The following is a 12288-nucleotide window of genomic DNA, read 5'->3' as shown; positions in this document are numbered from 1 at the left end:
TCCCCAGCTTCACCCCAGCCCTGCTTCAAAGCAGAGAAGCCTTTGGAAGATGGCTTTGGTACCTGGAGGCCAGGTACCCTTTTTCCCACCACAGTTCTTTTTCCTCAGAACTCTGTCCAGATGACCCTCCTATTGCCACGCCTCCAGTATCTGTTAGCAGAGCCTCTAGGAGACGGACTTGCATTCACATTTTATGTCCCTGTTCTCTATTCCACTTCCTCTTTCTCACTCACTTTTGCTTTGAACACCTCTCCAGCTCTGCCTTTGTGGATGTAAGTAGGGATTTTAAAAAGCACTCTAAATGTTCACAGGTTCTTGGGAATCAGAAGGATTTATTAGCTTGATTCCAGGTAAACACATTTAACCCACCCTGAACAATGACACAGCTGTTGGGGTCAGGCGGAACGCCCCAGCAGGTAAGACCTCTGAGGCTTGGTGCAGTAGTTTGTCCTGATGGCCTCGTGGATGCAGTCACTGTAGTCAGTGTCACACTTGCCACAGCTGCAGCTCACAGCAACTGGGTAGGAGAAGTAAGGAGCAACCTGCTGGGGACATCCGGGTATTTCCACAGTTCTGTAGATGAATTCTCGGTATGTACAAATGTCCTGAGAGAGTGCATACTTGGGAAGAAAGAGCTTCCCGTTGATATCCTGAGAGAAGAATAGGAGATGATCTCAATGCAGAAAGACTTTAGAAACCATGCAGGTAGTGGAAACAGATCAAAACCAACATTGCCTGGTCTCAAACATGACTGGAGGAAGACTCTTGAATCCGATTCCCCAGTACCAACTTAAAAACCCTATACTACACGCTACAGAAGTGCAAGAACACTCTCTTCCCTAGTTTTGATTATGGGAACAACATAAGGTTTAAATAAATCTGCTGAGTAAAATTCATACACTTATGTGAATCCACTTTGTTGTGAGTAAGTCTACATCATAGTGTAAACTTTGTGTTCTACTTCTTCAGAAGCCAACCATCATTAGATTTGAAAACCACAGATATGATTCATCTCATTTCCTTTCTAGATAGGGCTGGACTGCTCCTATGTCTATCTCATCTCCACGGAAATGAAGGGCAGTGAACTACATACCCGAGTCATGCAATACCCGGCGCAGATAGTAGTGTTGATGGTTAAGCAATAAGCACACTCTCTCCTGTCCACGTACATCGTATACTCAGTCGGAATGCAGACAGATATCACCTGTCCACATGTGAGACCAAAAAGCACGGACATCAGGAAGACAGCACTCATGCTAAATCAAAGAAACAATGAAAGAAGCTGTGAGATGTACCCTTCAGACCATTCAGGAGCATGTTTAGAGAAAGTTTTTATGTAGGGGGCAAGTAGAAAAATACATTGAATACTCATCATTTGTTGAATGCTTCCTTTGTCTCAGGGAAAAACTTAACTGTGATCTTCTGAAGGATTTTTGTTTGAAAGCTTAAAAGACCATAATCACAAAGGGCAAGGAAACTAAGAAAAATTTGTTAGCACCCTAATGCTTGTAGCTTTGTATATAATTCCACATGTAGCCAATTGAAGTTAGAGAGAGTCCAAAAAAGGTCACCTAATATTACATTGGTGTTAGAACTAAGAAACTTAAGAACTAAGGGCCAGTGCCAGGCATGGTAGCTCACACCTGAATCCTAACTACTCAGGAGGCTGAGATCTGAAGATCAAGGTTCAAAGCCAGCCCGGGCATAAAAGGACCTGAGACTCTTATCTCTAATTAACCTCTAGAAAATGGGAAGTGGGGTTTGGCTCAAGGGTAGGGCAGTAGCCTTGAACTGAAGAACTCAGAGACAATGCCCAGGCCCAGGGGTAGGCCTGTAGCCTTGAGCTGAAGAGTTCAGGGATAGCGCCCAGGTGGAGATGAAGCCCCATGACCCACCAAAAAAAAAAATAATAAAGAATTAACAGCCAGGAGTGTGTCTTAGTGATAGAATGCTTGCCTAGCATGCAGGAAGCCCTGCATTTGATTCCTTGGTACTTCATACACAGAAAAACCTGCAAGTAGTGCTATGGTTCAACTGGTAGAGTGCTAGCCTTAAGAAAGCTCAAGGACTGTGCCCAGACCCTGAGTTCAAGCCCGAGGACTGGCAAAAAAAAAAAAAAAGAGAAGAAGAACGATGAAAGCTAGGAATACTTCTGAATCCTTAGGATATTCCTTGAAGTTGAAAGAAGTAGAGTAGTATCAAAGAAAAAATTGTTCTACCCAGAAGATATGAAATATATTATCTCAATAAAAATACAGAGGTAAAATACACATTAAAGATAATATCAAGAATGGCAGATCCATTATGGGTTAGGCAGAACTATATTGAATATTTGGGGGTGCATGGAAACGTGGGGATCCACTGAGCTCCAGCAAGAGGCAGAACATACATCTTGATCAATCCTGTCTAATTGAGAAGTTGTTCACTGTCAGTTGGCCTGTGTAATGACCTGGATAATGCTATGACTTACAGTTATTTTGGTTCTGCTTATTGAGAGGGTCATCAAATTTCAGACTTTGGGATGTATCTTGATCACCCCAAAGACTAACATTTTTTTACTTTACTAATTCTATGTACCTAGATAGGTGTGCTTGGGTCTTTTTCCTTCTCAAGTGTCATTATCAGTAAAGAAAACATATACCTGTATAGAACAATGGTATTATCTACAAACACAAAGTGTTTTGCTTATTCTATTATTTATTTACTAAACATGTTAATTGAATCACCTAAACAATTATCCTTTATTTAAATCCATCAGTTATATCTCAATGGCATTTTCTTTTGTGGGTCGTGAGGCTTGAACTCTGGGCCTGGGCACTGCCCTTGAGCTCCTTAGCTCAAGATTAGCACTCTACCACTTGAGCCACAACACCACTTCCAGCTTTTTCTGTGTATGTGGTACCAGGGAATCGAACCTAAGGCTTCATTCATGCTAGGCAAGCACGCTACCACTACACCATGCTCCCAGCCCCACCCCCAATAGCATTTTTAAGCGGTATACTTAAAATTTCTAGTGAAATCTCATATGGTCAGCTTTAATTAACCAAAATTTTAAATTAATTTTATTTATTTTTTGTTTATGTGGTACAGAGGAATTGAATCCAGGGCCTCACACATACTAGGCAAAGCACTTTACCACTAAACCATAATCCTAGTCCAGTTAACCAAATTTTTATTGCCAATAAAATTGCCAGAGAAAACAAAAATCACATTATTCAGGGATTTATTTTACACAGCAGCTTTACAGATTAGCACTCATTCCCATCAATTTTTTTATTCCTAAAATGAGAATTGCAGATGAATTAGATAAATATACATTAAGCATCTGAGTCAGGCACTGAGAAACAGAAATGGACACAATATGGCTCTTGAGCTAAAGAGCTGACAGCCCAGCTGACAGCTGACAGTGAGGTGGCCAAATAAGTCAAAAATACATCATAGAAACATTGTTTCTGAGTGCTTCAAAGAGCACCAACCAGCACTGTGAGACCCACATTGATCAAAGATTTCTTCTACATCCCAGCTTACTTGAATAAACAAGGAAGAGAACTAAATCACTTTAGAAAGAAAGGTCAAATAAATCATTACATATTCAAACAATTCCTTGAAGAGTTATTGGGATATTTGAATTGGAAAGGAAAAACATAAGGATTCCTATGACTGTTTAGTTGCATTTTGTCGTTGTTCTGAGGACCAAACCCAGAGCCTCTTGCATGCTAAACATCCTGCTCTACCACCGAACTGTAATCCCAGCCTGAAAATATGCATCTCTTTCTCACGAATCGTGTTTTCTCAAGCATTTCACAAATGTGATTTCCTTTTGTGGTATACAATTGGTCCCCAACTTACAGGATACTCTGTAGAATTTTTAAAAATATCAACTGGATAAATGATGTAAAATATTTGTCATGCATGATCATATAGCTCTTGAGTGTCTGGATAGCCATCCACTGAGTTTTTACTACAGGAAATGATGAACTTTACATGTCTGAATGCCTACTATTTTATATAAAACATATGTGTGGTGACTTGAAGGTCAGAATGATGACCTTCAAAATTCTCCCATGGATGTAGAAATATTGAATCTCTCTGGGCTTTGTTTACACATTTGCAGAGAAGGGAACACCTAACCCTTTCTTAAATCCTAGGATGAAAACTGTGTTATAATATTCTCCTATTGTTACCTTATTTCTGGTTTGACACTATTTATAAAGTTCTCTTATAAATACATTTGAAACACATGGAACTATATAACACTACATAAATCAGTGCTGGTTAACTCCCTCTTATCTGCCATAATTCCTTCTTTACTGTTACCTGTATTTTCATCTCTGCAACTCAATTACCTTTGATGAAGCCCCATAAATAACTTTATTAAGCACTTAGACATGAAAGGTTGATTTCAGGCAGGATCCAAGCAGTGGGAAATAGATTCCTCGGCACTGTGATGAAATACATCCCCACTTAGCTCATTCCAGAATGTTTTTCCTTCCCTAGGCCTCTTTCTGCACTTTTCCCTATTCTTTATTCTTAAGAAACATCTTTCTCTCTGCTCTGCTAATTTTTTTCACCCATCTTTTCTCTCAGAATTCTGTACTATACAATGAAGATGAAATTGTCCAGCAAACCAAAGCAGAGCAAAATATACTATTGCGATCAGCTATAAAAACATGCCACGATTTCCCAGAAAAATGTTTTAATCAAAGATGACAGTTAATAGTTAAGATTTAAAGAAATGCTACAATTGTTAACATAAAAGTTTGCATTAAGAACATTTCATTTGGTAGCACCTCTGAGTCTAGACACCTACCTGGCTTTGCATTGGTGAGCTGGTGCTAGGATGACCCAGACTCCTGGCTCATTTTATACCCTTCAGCATAATTCCCCTCTGATCTTCTTGTTTATATAACTGCATTTGAATTGAGGCTTTCTTATCTGAAAAACATCTATTGAAAATTCATACTGAACCCCAAATAAAATATGTTTACACAACCATGTTCATAATATCCTTCCTCCTGGAAACTCTGACATGATTGCAGCACGCATTTTCCTCTCTCCTATTTCGGAATAAAATTACTTTTATGTATATCTTTTACAATATTAGCAAATACTAAGAAAGGATAGATATAATTGGGAAAATAGGAAAAACAAAACCATCTTCACGTCATCTATGTAAGTCGTAGAGATGAAAATTTATTTGGGGCTTGTGTGCTCCAAATTTTATCTAAGTGCTTTTGTAAAGATATAGCAAATGATTTCCCATCTATAAAGCCAATGGAACTTCTAAAATGACACTGATTAAAACATATTGTATTCATAAACTAACATGCTGAATTGCAACTCCTATGTACGACCCAATTGTTAATAGAAATTATTAACATCTTGTATAATAAAATTCAGTGTTCTAAAGTCAGATCATTATCTAATTTTCCTTTCTTGTGTATCAAAACCAGTTCCTCTCCTCCTCAGCATAATATCTTTCATGCTACTTGTATTACTTTATATAACCTCTTGGCAACCGGATATTTCTCTGGCTGAACATGAATAGTATTAATTGCACTCACAGCAGGTGTAACCACTTCTCAGAACCTTGTCTTAATAAAACATTTTGAATGTTGACTATCTTTGTTCTGCACTCTTTTTATCATAAAAGAAGTTCATAGTATTAGCCCAGTGCCAGTGGCTCATGCCTGTAATCCTCATTGAATCAGGAAGCTGAGATCTGAGGATCAAGAATCAAAGCAAGCTTGGGTACAAAAGTCGATGAGACTCTTTTTATTTTGCCAGTCCTGGGACTTGAACTCAGGGCCTGGGCACTATCCTTAGGCTTTCTCAAGGCTAGCACTCTACCACTGGAGCCACACTACCACTTCTGGCTTTTTCTGTGTATGTGATACTGAGGAATTGAACCCAGGGCTTTGGGCATAGTAGGCAAACACTCTACCACTAGGCCATGATCCTGGCCAAAATTCTTATCTCCAATTAACTACCAGAAAAACAGAAGTAGCCCTGTGGCTCAAGTGGTAGAGCACTAGCCTTGAGTTGAAGAGCTCAGGGACAGCGCCCAGGTCCAGAGTTCAAGCCCCACAACTGACAAAAAAAAAAAAAGGTTCACAATTTTGTTCTATGCAAACATCAATTTAAAAAAATTCCATTGGTGGGGCCGGGAGTTTGGCCTAGTGGTAGAGTGGATGCCTAGCATGCACAACAAACCAGGTTCGATTCCTTAGTACCACATACATAGAAAAAGCCAGAAGTGGTGCTGTGGCTCAAATAGTAGGGCTCTAGCCTTGAGAAAGCCCAAGGACAGTGCTCAGGCCTCCAGTTCAAACCCCGGGACTGGCAAAAAAAATTTCTTTGGTAACTGTCAGTGGTAGCCCAGTCATAATACAGCCAGCTTCTCTCATGTGGGGTCTGTCCCCAGTGTTTAGATTTACTGTTCATAGAAAATGGATATTTAGTTATCCATTAGTTTCATTTGTTCACCAAAATTCTACCTTGTGTCCTCAAAGGGTTCATTCTTATTAGCAAGCCCTGCTGCCCACGATCCTCTCATATCCCTAAGACAGCAATCCAGAGCTCTTCCAACAGAGCTCTGGACCCATCTCTTCAACTGCCTTCAAGACATCTCTGACTGCATGTTCCATCGGCACTTCAAGTCCAGGGAGAACCCTGTGTTCCCAGGATGCGTGTGTATGCCTCCTGTGATTTAAAGACAGGCAAGAGCACAGAGCTAAGCCAGCTAGGCTTTTCTTTTTTTAAGGTCCAAGACCAGAACTCAAACTCCATACCTGCCGCTCACTGGCTACCACTCTGCTAACTGAGCCACGCCTCCAACCCCTAAACCAGCTAGCTATTCTAATCCAACTATCAATCAGGGTTAGTGAACCTCCCACAGAGGTAAAATAAGTAGGAGAGAGCTCCAAAATATGTTCAGGGAAAATATCTCTCAGAGGAGACCAGGAAGAGAGAAAAACATCTGCTCCAGCTCAGCTAAGAATTGTTCTTTCTGGTTAGTGCATCTTTCCCATGTTCCACATTCTCTGCCGCTACTCACTAAAGATTATGCCAAAGGAACTAGAAGGACGGCAAAATTCATGAAAAAAGTGCTCCTGAACAGACCAGAGGCTGCAAACACTAATAGAAAAAGAAAGTGGGCGAAGGCCAGTGATTGCCCCGCTTGCTCTTTAGAATCATTTGTGGGTCGTAGTACAGAATGGAAACCAAACAGTTGGTCAGTCTGCCTGACTTCAGAACCCAGATGGAAAATGACAAGATTCTTTAGGAAAGAGTAATTATTAGTCCAATAATAGAGGCTGCTCTGAACTTTCCTTTCACAGAGTTGAACTAATTCAGAGTAATGAGTACCAAACCAAGGAAATGGAATGCCATCTAGCTAGCACATTTGTCAAATGTGAAAGTTCAGAATATCTAGCACACAAAAATTACATATGCAAAGAAACAAAAAAGTGTGACTCATACTAGACGAAAAATCAATAGACTTAGAAAATGAGAAAAATAATGAAATTCACAGATGAGAACTTTTAAACATGCTTTCCTAGGGTCAGGCATGATGGTATATATCTGGGTCAGAGGTAGCTGGCTCTTGAGTTGAAAGCCAGCTTGGATACAGTGAGTACCAGGCCAGCTTAGAATACACAGTGTGGCCTGGATTTCTAAAAATATACCGCTTAGAATCCTACTGTCCTTCCTCAGTGTAATGTGGTGAGAAATGACAAGATATGAGGGTCTGGAGATACATTTCAAAGTCATAACAAAATGGGAAATAGTTATAATGCTCTGTTAAGTGAAACTTCAGGGTATTTTTTTTTTTTGCCAGTCCTAGGGCTTGAACTCAGCGCCTGAGCACTGTCCTTGGTTTTCTCAAGACTAGAGCTCCACCACTTGAGCCACAGCACTACTTCCAGCTTTCTCTGTGTATGTGGTACCGAGGAATTGAACCCAGGGCTTCATGCGTGTTAGATAAGCACTCTACCACTAGGCCATTCTCCTGGCCCCTGCTTAGCATATTTTATACAACAAAGATTGAAAGATAACAAGGATAAATCAAACATAGAAAATGATGAAACAATGGTATGGTAGATACTTTGTTTGAATGTTTTTCTTATCTAATGTTTCATTTATACCAAAAGAATATTAAAGTTAATCAGGCCATAATAAAACTGATAATAAAATTAATAACAATAATAACAATAAAATTAAAATATATGTATATGGACCAGAAGTACTTGCCTAGCATGTATGAAGACCTGGGTTCGATTCCTTGGTACCACATACATAGAAAAAAAAGCCAGAAGTGGTGCTATAGCTGAAATGGTAGAGCTCTTAGCCTTGAGAAAAGTCCAAGGACAGTGCTCAAGCCCTGAGTTCAAGACCCGCAACTGGCAAAAGATAAAATAAAATATATGTATATAAACACATATAATAAATATACATATGCATAATATATTCAGCTTCAGTCTAAATGAAAATAAGAACAGGAAGAGGAACTTCTAAAGATTAAGAACTGCAGTGCTTGAAATGAAAAAGTAAATTGGTGTGTGGGATGAATAACAGATCGGATACTACAGAAGAAATTACCAGTGAAATGATGACATCCCTCAGAAGCTATAGATACTAATCTTCAGATGTCCATCATTAACCTCCAGGATTGCTCCAGCGTCTTCACTGCCGGTGCTACCGTTTGGATATGATTTGAGTACATGTCCTAAAATTAATATGCTGGAAGCTGGGGCCCCAGTGTGGCAACATGGAATGGGAAGGTGTACAAAATTTAAGTGGGGCTTGGTGAAAGGTAATTACATTTTCATGATTTTAATTATCAGTAAGAGATGAATAAAATGAAAGAGCCCAGATACAAACAGTACATATCAGCCCATTTGTATGAAATATACAGAATAAGTGTGTACATAGAGACAGAAGCAGGCTGATGGGTCTCATCAGTTGAGGGGAGCATGGAAAGAAAAGGAATAAAAATAAAGAGCTACAGGGTGTCCTTCTAGGTAGAAATGTTTTAGAACTAAGTAGAGGCACTATTTGTACAATACTGTAAATTACCTATATTATATGGAAGTGGGCTTACTTTTAAATGATTCTCATCTGAAAAATGTCTACTGTTCTCAATTTTTATCTTGTTTTACTTTTAGGGATACTAGAAATTAAAGCTTTGATATACTTGTTAAGACTCCACCACTAAGCCATATTCCTAATCTGTCTCTATCTTTAATTTTAAAAAATTATCTTAAAGCAAAAATTATGAAGTATTATGGGGTTTTAAAACCGATGCAGAGCCAACTACCTTAAGAAATCCACAACAACAAATTCAAGAAGCAACAGAGTACACAAACCGGAAAAGAAATCCAGATAAAGCTTAGATCCAACGTTCTCAAAGAATCCGAAACTCGAGGACTCCTCCCCCACCCCTCGCTGCCAGCTCCAAGCCACGAAAGCTGTGGTGGAGGACATCGGCCTGGGAAGCCCAGAGCTTCAGCAATGCCAGCAAGCGGGGAATCCAGATGCAGGAACCTGCACAGACCGGGCACGGGAAGTACAGACGGCGGCGGAGACCAGAGGGGAAGTGAATGACCCATCAACACTGCGGAGCAGCTCACATCTAACCCTGTCAGTAAGTAGCCCAGTGGGTTCCCCCAAACCCATAGGGAAAGCAGAGCTGGTGGTGAGCTACAGAACTTAACCCAGAACCCTCCACCCCTCCCAAGAAAGACTGGCAAGTGCAGGGGGGCAAGGAATTCAGAATCCTGTTCTTTCTCCCAACAACCCCTCCCCCAGGTCATTGACTGGAGACTGGCAGGTGGGCCAGGCGGGCACTAAGACCCAGCACCCCACCAAAGGGGACAGAGGTGTCCCTGCTTCCACCTGCCCAACATCCTCTTCTCCCAGGCCACTGAAACTAGAGACTGAGGGGTGCTGAGACCCTGCCTTCCAACAGTGGGTGGGGGTGCACGGGAGTCTGGGAGCCAGCATCTGACTAACCCAAACCTAAACGAGGCACCCTCCTGCTGGGAGTCTCCAGCAAGACAGCACCAAGGGGCTCCACGGAGTCACAGACTCTCTGCCCAAGCGGCTGAAACACAGCAGGGAACTGAAAAGCAGACCAGCAGGGGCCGAGCTTGACCCCTGAGAGCCAGAATGGCACAGCTCTGCCCTCGGAGTCCAATTCCTACCCTGGGCCCCGCCCTTGGGAACAGTACAGAAACCACTAGATGGATTTAGCTGAGAGCTACCAGAAAATCCTAAACCCCAGGCCCTCGGCTGGGCCCCGCCCCCGGGAACAACGCAGGAAAACTAGCCATCCTCCAGGCTAGCTGAGACTGAAATGCATATCTCCATCCTATGGCCCACTGTGGGGCCACTGGTTGGGCTGAGAGCTAGCCGTGCAGCGGCACACAGCCTCTGGGAACAGGCCAAATACCTGTAAAAGCTGCAAACTCTGACCTAGTCAGCGGTGGAACCAATCTGGCTGAGAACCACAAGTATACACAGATTCCCAGAACCACCAGTCCCAAGCCAAGTAAAGGCCGCCACCTACCAACCACAGAGCGAACTACAACAGCAGTCCTCGATGCCTCGGAAAGCACAACAATGTATTATGACATATATAAATAATCAAAGTCCCACACAAAGCCCAAAAGGAAATAAGAGCGAGGGGATGAGAGAGATGTCACCATCCCAAGAAATGACACCTGAAGAGACACGAAATATGACTCTATTCAAGGAGATGATTGTGGACATGACTAAAGAAATTAAAGCAGAATTACAAAAACAATTCCAGGAACATAAGCAGGAAATTACCAAAGAGCTCCTCAATTTCAAAAGAGAAATGGAAGCAAAGATTAATACCCTCTCAGCAGACATGAGCAGCTCGGTGTCCACAATTCAAGCAAAAATGAATGCATTAAGCAACAGATTGACTGAGATGGAGAACAGGACATCAGGAACAGAAGATAGAATGCAAGAGCTGGAACAGAGAATCATCATTCTGGAGAAATCAGTCAGAATCACCAAAGAGAACTCCAGGACCTGGCAGATGCAGCTAAGAAATCTAATGTTTATACAGTAGGGATCGATGAGGGGGCCGAGTTCCAGGACAAAGGAATGCAACCCTTATTCATGAAAATCATAGCAGAGAACTTCCCCAACCTCAAAAGGGAAATACTCACATTATTGAAGGTTTCAGGACTCCAAACAGACAAGATCCTAGCAGGAACTCGTCTAGACACATCATAGTAAAGACACTAGACCTGAATACCAAGGAGTTGATCTTAAATGCTGCAAAAACAAAGAAAGAGCTATGCTACAATGGAAAAAAAATTAGAATAACAGCAGACCTCTCCACACAAACCCTAAACGCAAGAAAAGCTTGGAAAAGCATCATTCATGTCCTGAAGACCAACAACTGCCAACCCAGACTGATATATCCAACAAAACTAGCATTTACATTTGAGGGAGAAACAAGAATATTTCATTCCAAAGAGAAGCTATATGAATACGTGCACACTAAACCAGCATTACAAAAAATATTGATTAATCGAGAACAAATTGCAGAACATCAAGAACCCCCATCAAGAAGCAATTACCTATAATTCACTAAACACAAAAGGGGAAAAAAGAGAAAGAAACTTAGAAATAAAAATAAATAATGACAATGGACACTGACCACTTTTCCATAATTTCCCTAAACGTGAACGGGCTGAACAATCTAATCAAAAGACACAGAGCAGCAGATTGGATTAAGAAACATGTCCCATCCATATGTTGCCTCTAAGAGACCCACCTCACTGCCAAAGACAGAAACAAATTCCAAGTGAAAGGATGGAAACGAATTTTCCATTCTAATGCACCATGCAAAAAAGCAGGAGTAGTAATCTTAATCTCCAACAAAATTAACTTCTCAGTAAAATCAGTATATAAAGATATAGACAGCCACTACATATTAGTAAAGGGTACAATTCATACCCACAATATTACAGTTATAAACATCTACTCCTCCAACACGGGAGCACCCAAATACGTCAAACAAACTCTGCTAGAATTACAGAACAAGATAGACTCAAACATAATCATAGTGGGAGACCTCAATACGCCACTCTCAACAAATGACAGGTCAACTCAACAAAAGTTAAGCAAAGACACCATCGACTTAAACGACACCATAGCCCAGCTGGACTTAACAGATATACACAGAGTCTTCAATCCAACCTCGAAACTTTTTACATTTTTCTCAGCAGCACATGGAACACACTCCAA

The 12288-nt window shown here is 41.0% G+C and overlaps 1 protein-coding gene across 1 annotated transcript; it reads right to left on the bottom strand.

Annotated features, from left to right (window-relative positions):
• Positions 1-353: 353 nt before the first annotated feature.
• Tshb (thyroid stimulating hormone subunit beta) lies at positions 354-4942 on the bottom strand. The gene is made up of 3 exons (XM_090333654.1): positions 4811-4942; positions 1094-1256; positions 354-650 (listed from the first exon to the last, which is right to left on the bottom strand). Exons 2-3 carry the CDS (start codon positions 1253-1255, stop codon positions 396-398), a joined length of 417 nt encoding a protein of 138 aa, XP_090189780.1. The 5' UTR covers position 1256; positions 4811-4942; the 3' UTR covers positions 354-395.
• Positions 4943-12288: the final 7346 nt, after the last annotated feature.

The sequence above is a fragment of the Megascapheus bottae genome, chromosome 6 (genome assembly GCF_031878675.1).
Source record: "Megascapheus bottae isolate mThoBot1 chromosome 6, mThoBot2.hap1, whole genome shotgun sequence".
Taxonomy (NCBI): domain Eukaryota; kingdom Metazoa; phylum Chordata; class Mammalia; order Rodentia; family Geomyidae; genus Megascapheus; species Megascapheus bottae.
The sequence above is the reverse complement of the archived record's forward strand: the minus strand, read 5'-3'. Positions and strand labels throughout refer to the sequence as shown.